This window comes from Lacerta agilis, chromosome 15, assembly GCF_009819535.1.
Source record: "Lacerta agilis isolate rLacAgi1 chromosome 15, rLacAgi1.pri, whole genome shotgun sequence".
Classification (NCBI taxonomy): Eukaryota; Metazoa; Chordata; class Lepidosauria; order Squamata; family Lacertidae; genus Lacerta; species Lacerta agilis.
Window position 1 is genome coordinate 22,976,870 of NC_046326.1, and position 25,120 is coordinate 23,001,989.

Below are 25,120 nucleotides of genomic sequence, written 5' to 3' on the forward strand. Positions count from 1 at the left end.
GAAGTGCAGTAATTAGCTGTCGGCATTCCCTGAGAATCTACCTTACCGATGCTCAAGATAGGAAGTTAGGTTTCTATCCAATTAAATCTTCCTCGGGGTAGACCCACTGAAATTAATGGCTGTAATTTAGGCCTGCTCCTTTATTTTAATGGGTCTACTCTGAGTAGGACCAACATAGGGCACAACCTGTGTTATTTTTCTAGAAAAAGAGATGCCAGAACTCACTAGAACACCTCATTTATAATGGCAATGGCGTCCACCTGAGAGGCGCCAGAACTGAGTTCCGGTGAGTTCCAGATGAAAAAGGCACAATTCACATGAAGCTGCCTTATACAGAGTCAGACAATTGGTCCATCTAGTTTTGTAATGTCTACAATGACTGGCATTGGCTCTCCAGGATTTCAATGGGAGGCTGGAGATCCTGCTGCTATAGGAAGATGCTGGAAAATGAACATAGGACCTTCTTCTCTTCCTTTGAGCTTTGACCCTTCAAGTGCTCAAAAAGGAAGATAAAGGGCCACCCCTCAAACGTATCAGACTCACTTCAGTAAAAAAAGGAAGGTAGGGAAGTAACTGAATTTTGCCTCAGGCTCCCACATTGAATCACTCTGTAGAGGAATGCAGCCTAGCAGGTAAGTTAAGTGGCAAGAGGGGCATTAGCACAATAACTAAGTAGGATATTATGGAAATAGCAAAGGAAGATTTGGTATAAATTAAATATATTAAGAGACCATCACAAAAAGCAGTAGAAAATAAATGAAAGTCTATACCCATACCACAAAGTATATTTCTGAATGGTAAGAATGTAAAAAAAGGAAAAAGGAACAATATTCCTATAAATAGATAAAAGTACAGATTCCCAAACAAGCAATTTGAGCCCCTGCTGAATCAGAAGTCAATTCTGCTCAAATGCAAATTTGTTTCATAGCTGTTAATGATCCTCAGCTGACTTGAAATCAAAATGCTTCAAGGCATTGCTGATATGACTAGGAAAATTGTTCCAAAGCTAAGTTGGATCCATTTCAAATAAATATCTTGCTCTTATGTTAAAAGCAAACCAAATCAAACTCTCATCCTTCAATCCTTTGAATGGCTTAATCTGGATTTAAGCTCCCTTGAACGACATGGGACTTGCCTCCGATTTAAACTCACCGAGCAGAGGTAGCCAACGTGCTGCCTTCCAAATGTTGTTGGACTCCAACTCCCATCAAGCCCGGCTACCGTGGCCAATAGTCGGGGTGGTGGTAGTCGTAGTCCAACAACACTGGAAGCATCGCCAGTTCCCCATCACTGGTTTAGCATTATTTTTATAGCTGCTACCTCAATTCATTGTTGACTAAAGAGGTGTTCCCCCCCCCCTCTAGGTCAGAAGGTCCCCTCTGGAGATACGACTTACCTGTTGGAGTTGCTAGCCCAGGAGATGAGCAAAATTTCCCTGGTGGGCAGTTTTCACATTCCTGGATATTCTTTAGCCTCTGTCTGGGTCCAAACGTCCCTGTGGGGCAGCCGTACTGTGTAGATTGCCGTGTGCCTGGTGGGCAGTAATAGCCATGTGGACAAGGGTAGACAGTGAAGTCACTGAGAGGCCCCTGCTGATTGTCACAGTAATAGCCTATAGAGGAAAATAGAGAAGGTATGACCATTAGATTTAATTTAAAGGGGAAATAAAGATGCATATTGCATACCAGTTCCTCTCTAAGAGATTGAGGTTTTGGATGACTCTCAGATAGGTATGTAGGAATGCAGCTATTTCCTTTCCTACCTGTATTCATCACAAACAGCACTGTTTCCATTCTGCTGCAATGCAGTTTCTGCCCAATGCTAGGTTATTTGTCTCACTGCCTGCTATTTATTGTAACTTATGTAAGCCTTTACATGAGTTATGTAACTTACATTCATTTCAGTGCCCCCCAAAAACAAACAAACCACAAAGCAATGAAATGCAAATAATAATAATAATATAATCATCATCATCATCATCCACAACTATTTATGATTTGTAGACTTAACATACACATCCTGACAACAATGGAAATGAATACTAATTACATTCGCTTAGCAAATTTCCATTCCTGAACATAAACTAACATGAGATTTCCAGCAATTTCTGCTTTCTTTTCCATTTTTGTTGGGATTCTCCAGTACCCCTACACAGGAAAGATTGGATCTAAATGTAATAATAATAATAATAATAATAATAATAATAATAATAATAATAATAATTTGCATTCAGCTAAATTCTAGTTAGGGTAGAACCACTAAGATTAATAAACTGAAATCATTTGCAATAACATCAATGGGTCTACTCTGAATAAGACAAGTTATACAGCCAAAAAATAAAAAAATATGGTGGGATGATAACTTAAAGTAGAGTCCTTTAATATGTGAGCACCCCTATCTGAATTCTTGTGAACAGAACTTATGTGGGTGATGGGATGGTAATAAAATTCAATAATTAGAACATAAAATAAATTACTAGTGAAAAAGGCCCCCACTTTTTTTTTATTAGGACGCTTGCACTAAAGGAAAACATGTTGTTGCTTTTCTTCGTATTCAGTCTAGAAACAACATAATTTCCTTTCCTCTAAATGGCATCATGAAACTACTCAAAGCAGAACTACTGTAATTAATCGACCTGAGTTAATAATGTCCATTATTTTCAATGGGTCTACACTGAGTAAGATCAGCATTGTCTACAACCCGCTGTTTTCACTGGCTTTGTTATGCCAGCTGTGCATGCATAGTTTTCACTGGGTGAACGTTGTCAGCTATATCACATAGGCTGTAGGGATGTTGGAGAACTCCCTTGAAAAAGGAAGCAGAAATTGCCACTAGTCTCATGTTCACCCAAGGTCAGGAACAGAAATCAGGCAAGCAAATGAGAGCTGCTATGTTGCTATCACTATTTCTTTTAAGTCTGTGAACATCACATAAGCAGTCACATTATTTTCTGCATTGCTTATGATGTTTCCTTTCCTTTGAAATGCCAATTCCAGATGGAAATCGCTACCTCCTTCCATTCCTAGCTGTCTGCCAGGCTCCCCCTCCCCAACCAGCCATTTCAAGCTCGGCAACAACTGCTCCAGAAGGTTCTCCTGTGCTACTTTCTAAGAGTTCTTCACTATTACCCCAGCTCATCCCTGATCCACTTTGGCCACTGTGTTTTACCTTCCCAGCATTCTCCGGTGGGGGCCTTCAGTCCGGATCCTTCACAGTAAAACCCAGAGGGACAGAGCTGGCACTCTGAAAGCATACTTTGCCCTAGCTGATTGGAGAAGGTGCCAGTCGGGCAGAGGGTGGGTGCTGAAGACCCCACAGCTGCAAGAAGGAACAATGGAAGAGGGAGAGAGTGAGCAAAGGTGTGAGAAGAAAAGAGACCGCAGGGTGGTCCAGTCCAAGAAACCTTGTTGTTGGAGATGAGAAACAAGATGGCGCCTCCTTTCTGTTCCAAATACAGAAGCAGACTTTGACACTGGTGATGGGATAGCATCCTCCCTTTCACACACACCCCTGAGGCAGCAGGGCACTTTGGAGAAGGGCAGGAAAGGCCATGTGGAAGCAAAGCTAAATGGTGGGGCGGCGGTAGGGAGGGAGTTCAGGAGGAATATCTGGCCCCATTTTGCTGGCCCTCACCCAGCATCTGCTACCTGAAATGGTTGTCTCACTCTACCTAATGCCAGGATTGGCCCTGTAAGCAACTAACACAAGCATTCTCCGTATCTCAAGCACCTCTTTCCAGATTTTCACATTACTTTCAGGCTATATATATATATATATATATATATATATATATATACCAACACATGGTAACTGTATTTATCTATTTCATTTATGACAGGACCCCTTCTTTCAAATTGCCATATTGTATGGTATTATTTGGATGAACAAGAGCTGCAATATTATTATTTTTGCAGCATGTAGTTTTTCTGCTCGGGGTCCCAGCCACTTCGGTTCCGCTTTGCTTCCCACCCAGTTTTCTGTCTCTAGGCAAGAGATACGCACGGCAGTAGGTTCCTTGAGGGCAGATGTTGCCTGTAATTTCATCCAGTGGCTTGGGAGAAGAGGCTCCACCTGTACAATAAAATCCAGCAGCACATTCCCCACTTGGAGCAGACAGACCTGATGAAGAAGAAGAATGGGAACATGAGTGCAGGGACAGTTTTAACATATGCTAATAATTCAAGAGAAGCTAATAGTAAAAGGTTATTATTATTATTATTATTATTATTATTATTATTATTATTATTATTAATATTAATAGCATTTACATGTATACCCTATATTTCTTCAAAGGAGCTCAAACTGACTTGCAGCCTTTCCCCCTTCCCAATTTTATCCTCATGTCCACCCTGTTAGTCTGAGAGGCAATGAACGGCCCCAGGTCACCCAGTGAAATGTCATGGTTGAGTGGGGATTTCAACCCTAGTCTTCCAATTTTCCAGTAAGGAGAGAGACTTTTGCTTATAGGTCTGTTTGGAATTATCTTTTATTTCTAAGAAGATGGATATGTGCTGGACTTGCACAAGATATTGTGTGGAGTTATTTGGGCATATCATTGTTTATTTTTGTACCTGCTTTTGAAGAAAGTTCTGCAAGTAAGGTTTTTGAATCATTTATGGGTCTAGGCAATTTTCATTCCAAAAAGAGTCAAGTTTTTTTATGCACCCAGTTGCTTCCAGCTGCACAATATTAATGTCCACTGAAGGCAACACTGAGCTAAATGGACCAATGGCATCTTGATATAAGGCACCTTCCTATGTCCCTGTACCCAAAAGGAATTGAGTGCTTTAGGATAGCAAACCGCACATAGGAAAGCCATCTGCAGCAAGCCACCTTCCCTCACACTACTTAGTCACCATTCAGGGCAAATGGGCAAAGGGTTCCCCTTACCGGGTGCATTGCAATAAAAGCCTGGAGGGCAGAGAATGGGCTCAGGACTCCCTTCTGGGCAGTAGGACCCAGGGGAACACTTTGCTCCTGTCGCAGTGGCTGGGCAAAGGCAGTTGCCATTGGTGTAGTTATCCAGGTCAAAGGGCTGGGGGGTCCAGGCAGCTGAAATGCAGAACCAACCTAAGACAGCAAAACAGACAAATGGAATTTGTGAGAAATGGAAGGAAATTATAAATTGGGGGAGCAGGAGCAGGAGGAGTTAATATTGATTGATAGATTGACTACATTTATATCCCATTTGTTCCTCCAAGGAGCTTGAGGCAGTGTATATAGATAGCATCCCCATTTCATCCTCACAAGAACCCCATGAGGTAGGACAGGTCAAGAGTGTGTGATTGGCCCATGGTTGCCCAGTGAGCTTTGTGGCTTAGTGGGGATTTAAACCTAGGTTTCATACATCTTAGTAGGATGTAGGAACCACTATACCACACTGCCTCTCTTCAGGAGGAGTGGGCCATGTGGTTTAAGAGAGAACAGTGTCATCAGCACTATGCCTTTATCTCTGGTTTTGTCTAACAAAATGGGCCTGAAAATATTTAGAGGGTGTTTTGAGTGAATATCCTCAAAGTATGTTAAACAGACATCTATGATTGTATAGCTCCTTGTGATCCCACCTCCTACCCTCCCTTTAAATATCACTTCACCCACCCCTTTCTGTTAATTGTGTTTATTTGCACAGAGATGGGGAATCTGGTACTCTTCAGACATTGTTGGACTCCAACTCCCATCAGCTGCAGTTAGCATAGTTTGGAATGATGGGAGTTGTAGTCAAACAAATATCCAGAGGGCTACCTTCACATTCCTGCTTTATCACAACCCACTAAGCTCTTACATCTCACTAAAACTAAATCAAAGTACATGTAGCTGAACTGAATTCAATGCATGTCCATTGGTTTCATCTCCTTCCTCTCCCTCTGTTCCTTCCCTTCTATCAAATGTTAAGATTGTCAGCCCCTGGGGAACAGGGAGCACACTGAAAGTCCTGGGATATGAGTAATAAATAACAACTGTAATTTTTTTTTAAAAAATACCCCACTGTGTTGTTTTCACAAAGGAACCAAGAGTATCTAACACCTTGTGTTTTGAATGTCAGTTTTGGGAAATTATAGAACAACTGGTTTCAGGAATCTGAGTAGGATGAGCCAGACAGCGATTCCTTCAGAGTTGGGAGGTGCACACAGCTCAGTTTTGAAATGTCAGGTAGACAGAGATGTGTTTCTGCTCAGATTCCTCCATCCTCACCTGCATCACACGTCCCAGACACTGTGGTTAAGTTTTCCTTGCCGCAGTAATGCCCCGGGAGACAAGGCAAGCAGCTATCCAAACTTTGGGTCATGGGATCTGGGTTGTAATATCCTCGAGGGCAGGGAAACTCTGTCGCAAACCTGGTTCCTGAGAAGTATGACAAAAACAGAGGTGGTCATAACCAAATCATTCAGCAATGTGGCGTTCTTGCTATGTGTGTGTTTTTTTGGCCTACTGGTATGTTTGTGTCTGGAATGCAGATAGGAACCCACAGGATGAAATTAGCCTCTATACATTAAAAAAAATAAAATCATAATCCTCAAAGGCAGAAAATTAGCATGTCAGGAATATGACAGTGCTAGAAATCTTCTGCCTGACATCCTAGTTTTCTACTTCTTTTGTCTGTCTAGAGGAGCATGTTGTGGTGTAAGCTGAAGCTCCCACCTATCAGAGTGGCCACTTGTCCTATTTTAAAGATGACAGCCCTGTATTTCAAGGAATGTTCTATCCAGCCCAAGTCCAGTTTAAAGATAATCCTAAAACAGGGCAAATATCAGTACTTAGCACCTGCATAGCTGATTGAAGAGACACCCTTGAACACAGTCTTCTCCACTATGGTGAATTGCACTGTACTCTTATTTAAATTTTAGCAATTATTTCTACATTTGCATCTATACATATAAATCTGCACATGAAAATGTTATGCAGATCTGCACCTTCTTTTGACCTCCTTTTTTTAAAGTGATGCACTTCCCCAGGGGAGGGGGTGTTGGTGCAAAAGTGGCCACCTTAAGTGGTATCTTCTAGACTTGGGTTTAACAAGCTGCGTTATAATTTGGCAGCTCTCCAAACAATGCATCTTTGAGACAGTCAACATTGGGATAGTCAAACGCAGCCATCCGCATCCACAAAAGCCATTTTAAATTGCTCTGCATGGTCACTGTCACATAAAGAGACTGGCTTTCAGATGCATCCTTGATGCTGCCACAGGTCTGATCCAACTCCACCGAAAGGGACAAAGCGGGGCTTCCTATCCAAACAAGCATAAAATCCTGGTTCAGCCACCTTCTTTCTGGTACCTTGCACTGCTATGCTACTATCACCAGATGGAGCTCATGTATCTGGATTTACTGTATTTTGAAGCTCTGCAAATTTGCTCATTCTTTTCCCTTGGGAAATCTGGTCGAGCTCTTAGCAAAAACACTTTTCCAGTTAACTTTTAAAAACCTTTGTTCTCCAAAGGGTATCTGAGCAAAGAGATTTCAGCACTGGCATTTAAGCACCTTCTACTGTCTAGACCGCAAAACGTCAGTCTCACCAACATCTTGTTCTTGGCAGCCATGACAGATCTCACCTTCAGGACAGTAGAAGCCAGGTGGGCATGGGAACTGACTGTAGTCGGTGGTATTTTCAGGGCAGAAGTAACCAGCTGGGCATGAGAAGCAGCTCGCTTGCCCAGTGAGATTGTTGTAAGTTCCAGCAACACAAGGAAGTGGCTGGCTGGTCCCATCTGGACAAAAATGGCCCATAGGGCAAGGGCCTCCCTGATCTGAAAACCCTGCAAGAAGGAAGAGTAGAAAATCTATAGCTATGTTTCTAGTCCTCAAGCCTTTGGTAAAAAAAGAAGACACTTGAAACCAGAAACCAGCAGGGAAGTATAAGCCACAGCCCTCAATTCCTGTTCTTATAGAATCATTGCATTGTACAGTTGGAAGGGAACCATCTAGTCCAACCCCCTGCAATGCTGGCAAATTTTGCCCAATATGGGGCATGAACCCATTATCCTGAAATTAAGAGTCTCATGCTGTGCCAACTGAGCTATCCAAGTGGTTTGTTTATTTATTTCATGTCATGAAATGCACATACAGCTAAGGTTCCTAACAGTGCTAGCTGTGGGCTTAAGGGGCAGAGACTGAGTTCAATATCAGTATCTCAAACAAAAGATGAGTTCAATGGTGCCAAAAGCTACAAGCACCTTATTCAGAAGGCAGAGTCTGGTTGAAAATCCCACCATTGTTTTGCAAGGGCACTCAGGGAATCTGCATTCTCAAGACACCCCTGACACACTCACCAGTGGGGGAAGGAGAGATGGCCCCAGGAAGGCAGTAGTAGCCAGCAGAGCACAGCCCAGAAGGGACTGTGAGTCCAGCAGAGAGGCAGTAGCGGCCAGGTGGACATACTGTGCAGCTGGACTCAAGGGAGAGGTACAGCCTGAGAAAAGAAGATTGGCAATTTGCTACCAGAGCATCTACAAAGTGCTTGTGTTGATACACAAAGCCCAAAGCAAATGGGGCCCAAGATACCTTAAGGTCTGAGTCCTTATGTTCCACCTTGATCAGCAAGATCCTCTGATGGGGCACTTCTGGGGCTTCCCCCCCACCCCTGAGGTTTGGTTGGCCTTGTCAACAGACTGAGCTTTTAGTGCGGTATGTGGCACTCCCTGCCAATAGCAGTTTGGCATCCTGACTAGGGATGAATGAATCTGTCCATTTCAGTTTCTCTCTGTTTCTCATTTGTCCATCTTTCACTTTGGTTCTCCCTATTTCTGCATCCATTTGCAGAATTTCTCTCTGTGAATTTCTCTGTGTGGAAATTTGTGTAGATCTTTGGGTACGTTCCTCCCTAATGCATGCCTAACATGGATGTTTTTGCAAGCCATTTTCTCCATTGCAATGTAGTTTCATAATGTCTTCTTCACTCATACATGCATTTCTGCAAACACTCTTTGGTCCTAGAACTGAAGCATGAAATTTGGAGAGGTGCAAATTTCAAAGGACCTTTTTAGTTCAAGAAATGTGCATTAAGTGCATTACTAAGCACATCTTCTCCCCTACCTTTAGTCCTGGCACTGTGAATTTATTCTTATTATACCCAGTTCAGCCAACCCAGGGGCCCAGTACTACCCATTATTCCTCTTTCTGCAGGAAGAAGCAGGGTCGGCCCTAATATAAGGCAGAAAGAGGTAGTGGCCTCAGGTGTCAGATGCTTGTGTGTGTGTGTGTGTGTGTGTGTGTGTGTGTGTGTGTCTGTGAAATGGCAGACAGAGCAGTATGTGCTCAATACAGCCTGCACTGCGTCCCCAAAGGTAGCTTGAGACTCTCTAGAATTGTAGAGTGAGAAGGGACCTCCAGCTTCCTCTAGTCCAGCCCCTTGCAACACCGAAATCACAGCTAACGAATCCAACCAGCACCTTCTGAGATGTGGTGGAGGGTGCTGTCCCATTGCCGGTGCTGAAGTCAGATTCATCCACCAGTCTGGTTTCTGTACACAGAGTTAGAGTGCTGTCTCATCCTCTGCCCCAGGGAACAAAATGTTTTGGGCTAGTCCTGGGAAGGAGTCACTCTCCACCCCACAACCACACACAGTCTTCAAGGCTCATACCTGTCTGAGAAGGTGCCTGCAGGGCATGCCAGAGGGTACTTGGTTCCAGCTGGGCAAAAGTGTCCAGCTGGGCAAGGGCCTCCAGCACTCATGGGAGAAGTTCCATCTGGGTTTGGGCCACTGGAGCCTGCAACAACAACATCAATCCAAGCCATGACACAACACAACCGTAGAGTGTAACTGGAACAACAGCTAAGCAGTCCATCTGGTTCAGAACTCTGGGCACAAAAGAGAATTTTAAGATCTGGGTGGGGTAAATATCCGAGGCATTATTCTATTAAGGACACTTTTGGATTGCCCATCACTGGCTCGGCTTTGGGGGACCTCTGCCTTTACTGATAAGGGGTGCCAACCTTAGCTCAGTGGTACAGCATCTGTTTGCATGCAAAAGGTCCCAGGTTGAAACCCTGGCATCTCCAGATAAGGTTGGGAGAGACTCTCTGTCTGAAACCCTGGAGAGCCACCGCCAGGTCATGTAGATAATAATTAGAAGGACCAATTGGTCTCACATAGTATGAGGCTGCTTTCTGTCCTCTTTGCTCTGGAGGTGCCCTTTAGGTTTGGCATGCACAACAGGGTGAATGCCAACATGAAGGAGCCACAGCATGCTTGCCAGGTTCACATACCCACTGTTCTTGTAGCAAGGAGGAAGAATTCCTTCCAATCCTTTGCTGCGGGGCCACATGTGGAGCCTGCAAATGAGCCCAGGAGGGAGGAGGGATCTATCCCCTCCTGTTGTAAGGAACTTCCTTGCTTGGACTGTCTTTTGATTTGGTTCACTATGTTTATTTATTGTTTGCAGATCCACTAAGTTGTTGTATTTTGAATAAATACAGCATTTTTTCACCACATGGATCTTCTTCATGGCTGCGCTGGTAAAAAAATCATAGACAGACACCGACAGAAAGATCAATACCTGAACTGCAGAAGAAGCCTGGCAGGCAGGGGCCAGTGGGAGCAGGCAATCCCCATTCACCGCAAAACATCCCTGGGTGGAAACACAAGGAATCAGATAACCAGCTAGAACGACCTTCTACCACAGCACAATGAAATATGATCCTGTTGCTTGCAACAGAACAGGACATGCTATGATATCATGTCTTGATTATGAGAGCCAGCAAGGAGATTCATCTGCATATTATAAAGAAATTGTGTTGGCAGCCCAGCTACAGGTGGAGGGCAGGGCAGGTGGAGTTGGCTTTTGCAATAATAATAATAATAATAATAATAATAATAATAATAATAATAATAATATTTATACCCTGCCCATCTGGCTGCGTTTCCCCGGCCACTCTGGATGACTCCCAACAGATTATTAAAAACACGATAAAACATCAAACATGAAAAACTTCCCCAAACAGAGCTGCCTTCAGATGTCTTCTAAAAGTCAGATAGTTGTTTATTTCCTTGACATCTGATGGGAGGGCATTCCACAGGGTGGGCGCCACTACTGAGAAGGTCCTCTGCCTGGTTCCCTGTAACCTCACTTCTCGCATGGAGGGAACAGCCAGAAGGCCCTCGAACAAAGCAGCTGCAGCCTATGTTATTTTCCTGAAACAATTCCTCACCTGCAGGACACAGCTGGCACCTCTCTGCTCGGTCACTACCAGGAGATGGGTTGTAAGTCCCAGGAGGGCATGGATGAGGAGAAGCTCCAGTCTTCGGTGGGCAGTAGAACCCAGGTGGACAGAGGAACCTTACACCATTTTTACAGTAAAGGCCAGCTGGGCATGGGAAGCACTCCTCCAGACCTGAGGAAAGAAAAGGAGAACTGAGTTGTTCCCTTGCTTTCCACATTCTGTACTTTGAAATGACCTTCGCCTGCTCTGCCTACACACAGAGAGGCACACACACACACACACACACACACACACACACACCTGTATTTCTCTCTGGATTGGCTGGTGCTAAAATGACAGGAAGGCTGGCTGTCAACTAGTGAGTCTTATTGCGTGTTTAGACCTTTTATCCTCCCCAAATAAATTCAGATGGTTTGGTTTTTGGCAGAATTTAGGCCACAATTTTATTGATTACAATCAAGTGAATGGTTGCATAGGTTCTGAACAAAATAAAATAAAAAATTCTTTCCAGTAGCACCTTAGAGACCAACTAGAACCAGAGCCTATCTGCAACTTACAAGTTGTGACGATTTGCTATGCAAGAGGCAAAACCCAAGTGGCACCAGCCAATCAGCCAAATGGGGAAAATTCCTACCGTGTCCCTGTCCCAATGACAGACGACACACGACGGCATAGCAAGGTCAAGCGCAAGCCCCAAATATAGGGAGAGGTGGGTGGGTGTTCCAATGCAAAAGCCCCAAAGAGGAAGCTCAGTAGCCACATGGGCTTAAATAGGTCCCACATTGCTGCTTCTTTGAGGCACCCCATTGGCCAGATTACACCCCAGCAACACGGGACCGATCTATTGGGGGTTGTGGCTATCTTTCTAATTAACCACCCACAACACTGGGTCAGATGTGCCTTCTTTTATGGAGGACACACTTTCTCAAACTCGAAAATACAAATCTTGGGAGCTAGAAATGCTCCCCTCAAGCATGAGACAAACTTAAAAATGTGAGAATTCTTCTCCAGCTCAGATTTAATTGCCAGTGGCCTTAGGAAAATTTAGTTTCCCAGGGTTTCATTGTGATCTAGTGCCAGAGAGGGGAGAGATAGATACCCCCCTCATTTCCTTCCTCCCAGTTGCAGCTGCTAGTTGCTAGTGATGCTAAAGCTAGACCCTAAGTTAGATCAGAGGAGGAGGGGAGAGTATCTGGGAAATCAGTGGATGGGAGGAAAGTGTTATGAGGTGGGTAGGCCTTTAAAATAAGCCAAGCTATTTTCTGATTTCTCAGTGAAATATCTTGGTTAATTCTGAGTCAATATGATTCGAGCTAAAGGGAACTTGCTGGTCACTATTGACTGGAATTAGACTGGTATTTTGGCTCAGTTTCCCCCCAGCAATTTGGGTATGTATGTGTGAAAATAAGCCATTCATGAAAATAGTGGGAGGTGGGAGAAATTTTGTGAGAGGTGTTTGGAGTTATGGGGAAAAGGTTTGGCTCACTTAAATGAAGCAATGAGTATATGTCTCCGATACTTTTAAACTTTAGTAAAAGTACTGCATGCTCACCTACCTAAAGTTTAAAAGTTAGAAAATGAATCTCACCGTTTCCTTTGAGTAAGATGAGCAAAATCCTTTCTGCACACATACCCCAAAAAACATTCTATTATTTCTTCTCCCTCCCCCCATGAGCAGAATTCCCCCCTTTTGTGGGAGAACAAATGGTCCCCTGAAAATGCAGGTGAAAATTCAGCTCAGTGTTACCACTGACAACTCCTACAAGCCATATCTGATGGATACACAGAGAGAGTCACCCTGCCAAACATGCACCCCTGACCTGTTATTGGGCTGTATTCCCCATCTCGGCATGGAGATGGCATTGAGGAGCCTGCAGGGCAGAAGTGGTTTTCGGGGCACAGGTCTCCAGTTGCCCTGTCTGCTGGCCTGGACGTTCGAGTCCCACCCCTGCAATAGAAGCCTGGAAGCAGAGGGGAAGTAGTTTATATTAAACTGCTAGTTGCTGCAGGAAGAAACAAAAGAGAATCTGCAGAAGAACATAAGAAGAACCCTGTTTGATCAGGCCTGTGGTCCATCTAGTCCAAATTTCTGTTCTCACAGTGGCTAACCAGATGCCTGAGGGAACTGACAAGCAGGACCCAATCACAAGAGTTCTCTCCCCTCCTGTGGCCCCAGCAACTGGAATTCAGAAGCATTATTGCCTACAGTAGCCATCATGGCGAGTAGCCATCAGTAGCCTTCTCTAATAATTTATCCAATCCTTTTTAATGCTAATATAGGTTGGTGGCCATCACTGATTCCTGTGGGGGTGAGTTCCATACTTTAACTATGTGCTGCAGCAGCAAACACATGTTGGCCCAGTTGGTACATAATTCCAAATCAAACCATGGCTTAGCAAGAATGAGCAGGTGCACAATACCCATAGGGGAAATTGCAGCTGCTTCGTCCCTCCCTTAGTCATGCTGTGGCACCAACTACAGACAAGCCATAGTTCAGCTTAGCATTACATGCAAATCTGGGTTTGGGTTTTATCTCACTCCATATTAACCATGAACTGTAAAGCAATGATTTTGCTTAGCAAAGGGGTAGGAAACCTCAGGCCCAGGGGCCAAATGTAGCCCCTGCCCCAGATCTCTCTTCCTGGACCCCAGGACTCTCCTCAGATCACATGTCTTCTTCCTGTGTCATACACCTCACTGAACTGTGATTAATGTCTCTTGCATGCCTGGCTAGAGTATGGTGCTTGCAGGAATGGAATGTTGTCTATGGCAGAAAGGTGAGGGTTGCCCCAACTGCTACTTTCATGTGGACCTCAGAATATGGCCCTTGGGCCGAAAAAGGGTCATAACTGCTGTTTTAGTGTTACCTGTGAAAGAGGTCCGTAAATTGAGGTTTAGCCCTGAGGGCTAGTTCACACATGCTCACCATAACTACTTATAGTCCAGTATCATAGCTATTTTTGTGGGCACTGCTTGCTACAAATGTGGAAGGAAACAGAGTATAGGCTGTTGCATACAATATGCAGAAATTAAAATGTTAAGTTCTGCGATATGACTTTACTACTTTTTAAGTGACTCTGGGTCACCTTTCATGCGAAACAAGAAACTAACAAGTACAATTAGGAATAGAAATGACAATACGCAATGGAAAACAAGCAAGGAAACAACAACAAAAGGAAATGGTTGGACGAAGGTCTGGGCCGATCTATATCAGGCGGCATATCTGTTCACGGCTCTGCAATTGCACACCTTACCTTTTCAACAACCCTGTGAGGTAGGATAGATGGAAAGGATTGGTTCGCACCAGCTCTCCATTTACATAATGGCAGATATTGAAAATGGATACATATTGTGCATACACACAAGCAACAGTTTTTGCCTTTCCTTCAGGGATGGGGCATTATTATGAGATGCCCCTTTCAAGTTGTCAGCAAAGAAGCTTCCGAAGTGCCTCTAACAAAACCACCCTTGTCTTCTCTCACCTGGAGCACATGGACCTGTTGGGGAAACACGGCCTGGACTGCTGCAGAAAAACCCCGGCGGGCAAGGCAGGCACCAGCTGGCATCCCGGCCTCCTTTCTGCTCATTCCATGTCCCCACTGGGCAGGGCATTTCCCTGAATTGCTTTGTGCCAGCTGGACAGTAATGCCCTGCAGGACAAGGGCCACCAAAGGGGAGGCCAGCCTTGGAAAAGAGAAAAGTGCAGCTGTAATGTAATGTAGAACATGCATTTCTCAAGATTCCTTGAGAAGGACCAGTCATGCCTTAAACTGGGGACAGCCCAACTCTGGAGTCAAAGCCACTATTGGAAAAGACAGAGAACTGCAATCAAAGCACCTGGACTTCTTTTTAAGCCTTCCCTAGAAGCAACTGACTGTCAAAGGGCTAGCTGAATTCTCATTGGCTCAGAGGCCTTTATGAAGTCACCAATGAATTCCAGAACTTAATAAAGAACCATGTTTTCTTTAACTGCCTTCAGCCCCTGTTTGGTATGTTACATCACATCCCTCAAGTAGTTCTGAATAATATGTGCAACTTACGATCACAGCTTTGGCACCTCTCTCACCCTGCAGTTGCGTTGATCTACCTGCATCTCTCATCCCTTGGGTCTGGGCAGAGGCACAGGTATCCGATTGCAATCTTGATAGAAAAGTGGGAGATGGGAACCCAGACAGGACACCAGTTCCACACTTACCGGGGAGGCACTACTGGATCCTTGGAGACAGTAATATCCTGGCTGGCAGGGTCCTTCAGGCACTGCCAAGCCAGATTTGCTGCAGTACATGCCTGCTGGACATGGCTTGCAGGTGCCCATTCTGGTGCCACCCAAGATGTTTGAGTAGGTACCCTGTATAAAACAGGCAGGGGGGAAAGCCAACATCACAAAAGAACAATGTATGTCAAAGGAGAAGGGAAAGTCAAGGCACATGCTCTGCCTGATTTTCTGTCTCCCTGACTTAAAACTATATCAAAGGTTCACCAAAATCTGATCTGCAGCCCAACCCTGTGAACATTTGACTTGTCTTTTTTTTAAAAAAGACCTCCCCTTCTCATGTAAGAAGACCAAAGGTGTTTGAAACTGCAGGTTTGTTTCTTGAGTATGGAGATGTGGTTTTATTGTTCTTTGGATCCTGATAGGAGAAAAACATTAGGCTGTTTCAACACCTTCTGCAATTGCTGCCTTCTGGTTCTTTGGGACCTGAGAATTTTGGCCAACATGGTATGACTAGGTCTGGACTGTACATCAAATTGCAGGTGTGTGGACATCATGATTAAATGTTCTATCTATCTATCTATCTATCTATCTATCATCAGGCATAAGACAGCACTTCAGGCAAGTTTGTTCTGGATCCTGGTAAGGGTGATCACTAAAACCATGCATTTATTACAGTGACTAACAAAACAGAAATTTTAAATTCTTATAGCAAAGTGATGGTGCTGTTTTCAAGGTGGAAGCTACAGCACTCTGAGGATGGAATGCTCAGATGGCCTTCAAGCTAAGCGATGCTGGTACTATTCTCCAGGTGGAGCCATGAGGTGTTCTTGCATCCAGTGTGTACGTAAGGACAGTTTCTGCATGTACACGCTGGACAAAGAAACACTATGGCCTCACGGACAGTATCAGCATCACGTAGGACTTGTCTACAATTTTCACATGGCTAGAAAGTACAAGTCCCAGTGGTTTTGCCTTTGCCCTGTTGCTTTCTTCCTGGAAATCTGCTCTTTAGTGCTAAATCGGAACAAACAGCCATCTGCCGAAAACCCAGTTGTTGTTTGTTCCAAGTCAGTGCTAAACCATGGGTTTCCCAGTTTTGGGGTGTGTGTGATGACAACAGGGCAAAATGGAGGTGTGGAAAAGCTCTTTGTTTCTGTGAATGAAGGCATTGCATCCCCAAAGCTGTAAAATGACCACCTAGAAAACATCAGCTAATGAAGGTGGAAGCAGAAACATTTTTCTGTTGCTGTATGTTGAGTACTCAGTACAGTCTGAACAGGTACAGCCCAGACACAAGCTGACAATCTCAGTTAGGAACTGGGCTTTAGATAATGTACACTGTCCAAAAAATAAATAAATGCCATTTACAATTTAAACAATAGCAGCCAGCATCTGGTAAACATATATTTTCTTGTTCCTGCAAATCTGACTTTAAAGAATGGATTAGCTGCTTTCCCATGTGTTTCCCTTGAAGCAACATGTCACTCAGACTCTTCTGGGGTCATGCAGTCTCTCCCATACTAGAAAATAATTATCATGGGATTTGTTTGAGCACAAAAATGTTAACACGTGGATATGCATGGTGTGACATCATGCAGATCAGCGTGACATCGTTCAGATGCCAAAAACACAAAACCTTGGTTTATCTCACAAAAGCAGCCATAAATATTTGGTCCAGGAATCTGTTGACATATATGAGTCCTAAAAGCTCCTATTTTGGAACATGCCAACTTTAAAACTAATCCACTGATAATGGCCAGGATTTAAAAGAAGTAAATGTGCACAGAAAAGCCTCAGTAGCTGGGGTTTTTCTCTGCTGCAGGTGAAGAAATTAGCCACTGTCCAATTTCAAAAGTAGCTTGTCTCTTCAGCAGTAGGAACTGCTGTGGTATAAACAGGGAGCAAACCCTTGGCTACGCATGCAGTCATCTTCTTTCCCTGTGACCCTTTTGGAGCTTGCTCTGGCCATAAATTTGCATCTGTGCATTTAGATTCAGAACTGAACTTTGGATTTTGAATATTCATTATCCGCTGTAGCTCTGGAATCAGTGATGAAATTTGTTTGTTTTAATTTTATTTACTGATTTCCTAGTGGCAAGAAATTGGAAAAATAAAGTTGCACCAACCATAGTAGATTGGCAAAATCTAATGATAGAATACTTGCAATTAGCCAAAACAACGGGTAAAATAAGAAGACAAATGACCCAAGAGGTATGGAAAGAATGGAGGATATTTAAACAATACTTAAGGAATAATGGTATAAATTGAATCCTAGTGGCAGATGTAGACTGAACCCTTAAATAAGAAATAAGAAATTTAAAGATGAAAAAATGAAATATAAATAGAAATTATAACTGTATGCTATATAAATACATTTCTACAAAATACAATGAGGATAATTGGATGTACGAGAAAGTGTGTGTGTAAATGTGGGTGGTAGTTATGTATGTAAATATTTAAATCTGAAGAAGTTGATATATGTGATGTATATGTTTATTTTGTGTGTTTTTGTGTGCTTTTAATCAATAAAGAGAGAATCTAAAATTTTTTTTATTGATTTTATAAAATGTGTGTACTGCTTGGCTGTAAAAAACAACATCAACACACCTCAGAGCGGTTTACAGAAGAAATAAAGTAATAAGTAAAAATAATTAAAAACAGCTATTTAAAGCATTCAAAAAAGAACTAAAATCAAAACAATAAGCTAAAAACAAGATTAAAACACATGCCAGCACTCTACATGCCTGGAGAGGCTTGCCTAAACCAAAATGTTTTTAGCCAAACTGAAAAGAGTAAAGTGAGGGCATCTGCTTGATGTCAATAGGCAGGGAGTTCCAAAGTGCGAGGTCACACTAAAAGATCAATTTCTGACAAATGTGGAATGAGTTTTATGTTGCACCTATAGCAGTGCCAGTTCCACATTTAGATATTAGAATGTGTTTCCTGGATTCCCCATGGCTTTTTTTAAACTGAGAAATGTGTCACAACTCTAGAAAGTCTTACCGTCGGGCAAGGAACAGGCAGTGTACTCCGAGCTGGGCAGTAATATCCTTTGGGACAAGTCAAGGGCTCCACCAGGCCAGTGTGATTGCAAAACATCCCTGCAGGACATTCCCTGCAAGAAGACTGGGCTAGACTCTAGACAGAGGAGAGATGGAGGGAAGAAATCTGTCAGACTTCAGATGAAAACAGGGAAGGAAAAATCTATCTATTTCAAACCCTCCCTGTTTCTCGCTGTTTCCAATCTTAGTAGCAGTTTGTTCCATTTCCACACCAGTGTGTGATTTTTATCTTTTAAGAAACTCTGCATACACTCATAGAATTGTAGAGTTAAAATGGATCTCAAGGATCATCTACTCCAGCCTGCTGCAATGCATGAATATTTACATGCATTTTCATGCACCTTGCTTCTAATGCACATATATTTTATGCGATTTTGCCCAACATTTACATTTTTCTCAAGCAACATAATGCCTTTTTGTACATGTCTCAAGCAACATATAGGGACCAGGTGGCGCTGTGGGTTAAACCACAGAGTCTAGGGCTTGCTGATCAGAAGGTTGGCAGTTTGAATCCCTGCCACGGGGTGAGCTCCCGTTGCTCGGTCCCAGCTCCTGCCCACCTAGCAGTTCGAAAGCATGTCAAAGTGCAAGTAGATAAATAGGTACCGCTCCGGCGGGAAGGTAAACGGCGTTTCCGTGCGCTGCTCTGGTTCACCAGAAGCGGCTTTGTCATGCTGGCCACATGACCCGGAAGCTGTCTGCGGACAAACGCCGGCTCCCTCGGCCTATAGAGCGAGATGAGCGCCGCAACCCCAGAGTCGGACACGACTGGACCTGATGGGCAGGGGTCCTTTACAAGCAACATAATGCCTTTTTGAACATCAGAAACATGTTCATTTGTGCTTGCACCTTTCTCTGATGTTTGCATTGTTTCGCACAGGTGTGTGTTGTTGTTACTTCGCCAGAGAACTGCATGGCAAAATTCAGAGAAGTGCAATTTCCCCCCCAGAAAGCTTCCTTCCAGTTTTTGTACTTCTTCAGGAAGCGCAAGTTAAGAAGGTTCTGAATGAATCTGTTCCCCATCCCTATAGATGAAATGAGAGCAGGAAAGCCTAACATGTGGCCCTGCCACTCTGTTCCAAGGCTCAGTCATTCTCTAGTGGGGTGGAAGAGATTAAACTCCTCTGTTGTGTGTTTCTCATGTGGATTAATTTGGCTCACAGCCACCTAACCCATCATCAGCTACTGCAGAGTTACTAGGAAAATCAGGGAGACATTAAGGAGCGTGAAGTGGCTAAGAATGAACAGATTATACACAAGGGTGGAAAACAGGGGTGTTGTCAAGCAATTACAGGTTTTTTAAAACAGATTAATCATCTGCCTTTTAAGCAATTAATCACTCAATTAATTGATGATAAATACATTAAAACATCCTAATACAGATGCCTTTTTGAGACACTGAAGCATGGGCAGATTTACAACTTCATAATCAAAATATACCACTCTCTGTTAGGGCTTGTAAACTAGGTTGGAAAGCAGTGGACCACCAGAAATGCCTCGGTGAGCCAGATAAGACCCACAGGCCTGCAGTTCACCAACCCGGCATTAGGCCAATCTTACTATGCTGTTTTTCAATTCCTTATTCAAGCGACACAGCGGAATTGCCTTAGAAACAAGCATGCCCTAAATCTGCAGTATTGCTGATTAAAATTTGCCTCCAACTATTAATCAAAGCAGCAGCAAAGACAAATCTGGAGTTTTTCGGATCCTGGCTCTTCATCTATTTTGATCTGACTGATGCTAGGGGTTAAGGAGAATGGGGGGGGGTGTAATTTAAATTCTACTCAATATTGATCCAAAGTAGATTCCAATGTATAGTTAGCAGAGTGACAGCTTAAACACATTGCAGGAATCCCCCCCCCCCAAAAAAAAATAGACCAGAGGCAATTATATTTCATCCAGCAGAGCTTTACAGCTACTGAAGGCAAATGACCCTAATGGTCACAAATCCAATACATTCAGGATTGGCACTGTCCATAAGAAATCCAGTTGCAGCAGACTTATACTTAAACTTACAATAACTTCTAAGAAGTCTAAAACCTTAACACTAAGCATACAGAACACCACACCAGACGGAAAAGAGATAGAAAGAGAAAGTGAGTGAAACCCAGGCTCCTTCTGACCTATTATTTCATTTTATATTATTGCCAGCTGATGAAGAATTATCACTGAAACAGTTCATTATCCTGGAAGAACTGTTCTGTCTGCTGCTGTGCTCGGAGCACCCTTTTGTGACATTCGGAGCACCCATCACCTCATGTTTGTAGGATATTGACTGTGGAAATGCATTCTGCCTCCATTTCAGTGATCTTTGACAGTGACTTACCACTCCTACCATTCCTGTTCATGGAACATTTATTTGATTCTTATTAATTTGTGACCCCATGCACATATTATATGTCTTCTGTTTATGAATTTTGAAACAGTATAGTGCTATAAAAATATTGTCAGTATATTATTAACCGATGTGTTGCTTGTTGTGGTTCAGAATGTTCTGTTTTGCAACACAGGGGATTTTCTTTGCTGTCTATTATTATAGTCGGCACGACCTTGACTGAAAGAGATGAGAGAACCTGTTTAAACCAGCTGTACTCAGCTTCTCTGAAGGAATAACCCAAACATCATGAACCTTCTACTTGCTTCTTTCACACAGAGAAGCTTCCAGAAGCCTCTTGAACTAAGTAAAATAGGAAAGATATCTACACATCAGAGCAATACTTTCTGTACTAAGAAATGCAAAATGACGGGGGGGGGGAGGATATCTACTCCACCTGCCTTCTGTGCCAAAGGGAAGAGCCGTGTCCATTTTTCTGCCCTCAGTTGTCTCTGGCCCTACCCACCACTTGCATGTGGCACATGGAAAGTTGCCCAAAAAGGCATGTGGCCCCCAGGCTGAGAAAATTTCCCCATCCCATTTTATAAAGTGACCAGCTGGAATTTTGTATTGAGGAATATGGATGGTGTGTGACTGTGCATATTACTGGTTGAACAGTACAATGTTATTCTAATAATTTCTTATCTGAGTATTACTATAGTGTGTGGCATTTTAGTTTTGCACATCGCTTGGGGGTTCTCTTGAATATAAAGCGATCAAGACACTTCTTAAACACATTCATCCAAAAGCAGCTGCAGTATCTGTAGGTCAGGCTCTGCTTACCGGCTGAAAACTCCCAGGAGGGCAGGGCTCTGGCTGAATAGCCCCTTCTAGGGTGTAGTGACCTTCCTTTGCCATCATCTGAGTGGCTGTTTTAGCAGCACCAGGGCAGAAGTAGCCGGGTTTGCAAGGCCCCGTTGGAGCTTGAGGGTTTGTCCCATCACAGTAAAGCCTAGTATTAGAGGAGAAAATATAGCCTACATTGGAACTCTCTCGTTCACTGAGCACTGAGATAATCTGCTGAGATCCTTCCCTGGGTGCTCTCAAGATCTGAAATGGGTTGGTGGTGAGGTAGGGAGCCTTTTGGTGGTGCCATCCTGTGTATAGATCTCCCACCCCAGGAAAATTCACCTGGAAATTTCTTTGTTATCCTTTTGGCACCAGGTGAAGGATTTTTCTTTTTATTCTCACAGGCCTTTAAAAGTGCTTTACAGTCCTGATCTTGAACTGGTTTCAGCTGCTGCTCTTAATTGCCAGTTTTTATAGAGGTGGCTACTTTATTCCATTTTATTGCATTGATTTTTATTGCTTTTAGACTCTTTGTAAACTGCCCTGGGAACCATGTGGGCTGAAGAGTCGTCTAGGAATCTTCCAAAGTGAGCAAGTAAGTAAATCAATAGATATGGCAAAATTGTGCTTATTTTAGAAATTGATTTACTGGAATTCTGTAGTATCACATATCAGCCTTCAGGACCATGGATTTCCATGGTAAAGGAGGATGAACAGACACAATTCAGATGCCTTTTTAAAAATATCCAGCACATTCATGGAGTATGGATAGTCAATAGCATGGTCACATTCACACCATATATTTAAAATACTATTTTTGTCACTTTAAACAGTCATGGCTTCCCCCAAAGAACTCTGGGAGCTGAAGTTTGTTGAGGGTGCTGAGAGTTGTCGGGAGACCCCTGTTCCCTTCCACTTTATGAAGGCAATGTAACTGAGTATTGGGGAACTAGGACACACCCAAAAGGAATGTATATCACTTAAAAAGCCTGGTTTGTGAACTTTCTAGGGCCTTCTGGCTGGTGGTTGTTTGAAGGATGTCCCCCCCCCCCCAATCCTAGAGCATTCCTGATGAACGAAGGAACTTTGGATCCAGAATATCCAAGACCATCTCCACCCCCACCCCCACCCCCACCCCAGACTGCTCCATTTTGGGGCCTAATATGGGCTGCCAATGGTAATATGGCCAGCAGTTGATCTATGCCTGTAGAGCTTCTAGCAGACATAACTGGGAGCTCCATGGTGGATGCAGCTCTCCTGATGATAGAGCTCTCCTCCATCATTGTTCTTGCTATTTCCATTGCTGTTTATTAGATTTCCTACCTGCCCATCACCATGAGGTCCCAGGAGGAGCTACGACAACTTAAAAATACAATATTAAAAGTTTAAAGAGTGGGGTTTGGGGGTTAAAAAGGAAATGAGGTGTTCATTCTCATATATTGATACCATGGACAGGGAAAAGGGAAGAGGTGATGGTACTCTAATGCCAGTGAGTACCATCACAAGAAATGCACCGTTTAAAACAAAATGCAGTCAAGATAATAAAGTAGGTCCTAAAATATCTCTCTCACGTGCCAAAGGCCAAGGTAAAGAGGAGAATCTTTAGCATTGGCAGAGATTCACCTGAACTCAGTCCTAATCCCCTCTGGGACAGTCGATCTGGCGGCTTGATTGTTAAAGTATTTATGCAGTATATATCCACAAGCCATTATGTCCTGCATGTCACCTGGGCTTCAACCTGGCCCAGGGGTCTCTAGCCATTGCAGGTCACAGTACTATTATTGTGCAGATGAGCAACATTCACCTATAGGATGAATAACTCACCCAGGTGGACAATCCAAACACTGATTCAAGTGCTTCAGCCCACTTGTGTTGCTGTAGGTTCCTGGAGGGCAAAGAGTGGTGGTGGATGATCCAGGCAGGCAGTAGGCCCCAGGTGGGCAGATATTCCCTGTGACTCCATCTGTGGGCTGCTGAATTTGGGGAATGGAAGAAACAAGACTGCTCTTGACTAGATCACTGGCGGAGTTAATGAACAGCCCAAAGGTTCTGTCCTGAGACTTACATTATTATTATCATCAATTTGTAATGGCATAATGACAAAACAGACTTCAAAGCAGTTCACAAAGTATAAAAAGCACACTGTAAAGCAAACTGCTAAAGCTGAAATTCCTGCTTAATTAAATGTGATCAGATTGGCTGTTCAATCAGATAGCTCTGGTTAATCTTCAGTTATGAAGTATTAATTGGTCCTGCATTCAGGGTCCAACAATTGAGAGGTTGCTTTGAGTCCACACGGAGTGGAAAAGTTGGGCAAAGCCCCTTTCCATACTGTAAATCAGGACTAGGGAATCATGGTCTCTACAAGGGCAGCATTCCTTTGCAGGCAAACCAACCAAGGGCCGCATGGCAATAGTTGGTGGAGACAAAGGCTGTATTTTGTGCTTTTTATATTGTAATTGTATGTTGTGAACTGCCCTGAGACCTATGGGGTCTCAGGTATAGGGCGGTATACAAATTTAATAAATAACAACAACAACAATACTCCCCACTCACATGAAAACAGCAGGAAATAACTGTATGTTGGTATAACCACCCCAAATTTTGTCACTACTCCCGTGTATTTTCTGAGTTCATGGAATTACAAAAGGACTTCTTCTGGAACCTATTAACATGGAAATGATCACTAAACTCGCACTAGATTTCACTAGGATTTCCAGATTTGCATTTTGTGAAAACTTAAATATAATGCAGAAATTAACAGGGAAACATTGGGGAAATCATAAATTTTTAAGTGAATGCAGCCACGCACACCCCTCCTTTTCCATCTGGGCAAGCCAGAGTCGTTGTTGTTGTTGTTGTTGTTGTTGTTGTTGTTGTTGTTGTTATTTTATTTTATACTCTGCCTTTCCCCCTGATGGGACTCAAGGTGGCTGACGGATAAAAATATGAACCACTAAAAACATAGACACAACAATAATTAAAAACAATTAAACACTGATAGAATTAAAACTATATACCTATATACAACCTATTAAATATACCTGTTCAAGGACCAAAAAAGGCACCAGGATATGCAGAGCAAAGCTGGTGAGGGATGTGTCTTGGGGAGCCAGATGGAGAGGGATGCTCCTAGGCCTAAGGCCTGCTATAAATTGATCATTGGCCTAGCACATGTAGAAGTGGAATGAGGAATTCCACCAGCATTCCTTGGAAAGGCCAAAGAGGGAGACTTACCTCAGAAAAGACAGAAACATCCACGCAAGAGATTTACTTACTGGTGACACCGCCCTACTCCAGCAGTAGAAACCAGCCTCACACCGACCGCTTGGGGTTGTCTGTCCAGGAGCACCGCAATAAAAACCTGCTCTACATGGGCTGCAGTCTTGCAGGCCTGCCAACCCCTTCCTGTTGCCATAGGTGCCTGCTGGACAAGGCTCAGGCTGGGATCGGCCACCGATGCAGAAAGACCCCTAGAAAGCAAAGCCACCATCTTATGGCCATTGGTCCCAAGATGCTGCAT

General features: G+C 43.4%; 1 protein-coding gene across 1 annotated transcript in view; it reads right to left on the bottom strand.

Moving 5' to 3' along the window:
• Positions 1-191: 191 nt before the first annotated feature.
• LOC117060333 (multiple epidermal growth factor-like domains protein 6) overlaps positions 192-25,120 on the bottom strand; it is a 44,025-nt gene continuing 19,096 nt past the window's right edge. The window contains exons 11-27 of the mRNA XM_033172547.1: positions 24,876-25,070; positions 23,422-23,570; positions 21,592-21,760; positions 18,376-18,510; positions 15,352-15,504; positions 14,639-14,840; positions 12,977-13,117; positions 11,145-11,327; positions 10,493-10,564; positions 9,577-9,703; positions 8,267-8,406; positions 6,193-6,342; positions 4,891-5,070; positions 4,003-4,119; positions 3,169-3,318; positions 1,397-1,612; positions 192-199 (exon numbers count right to left, since the gene is read on the bottom strand). Of these exons, the coding sequence (XP_033028438.1) occupies positions 192-199; positions 1,397-1,612; positions 3,169-3,318; positions 4,003-4,119; positions 4,891-5,070; positions 6,193-6,342; positions 8,267-8,406; positions 9,577-9,703; positions 10,493-10,564; positions 11,145-11,327; positions 12,977-13,117; positions 14,639-14,840; positions 15,352-15,504; positions 18,376-18,510; positions 21,592-21,760; positions 23,422-23,570; positions 24,876-25,070 (2,487 nt within the window). The remainder of the gene's footprint in view (positions 200-1,396; positions 1,613-3,168; positions 3,319-4,002; positions 4,120-4,890; positions 5,071-6,192; positions 6,343-8,266; positions 8,407-9,576; positions 9,704-10,492; positions 10,565-11,144; positions 11,328-12,976; positions 13,118-14,638; positions 14,841-15,351; positions 15,505-18,375; positions 18,511-21,591; positions 21,761-23,421; positions 23,571-24,875; positions 25,071-25,120) is intronic.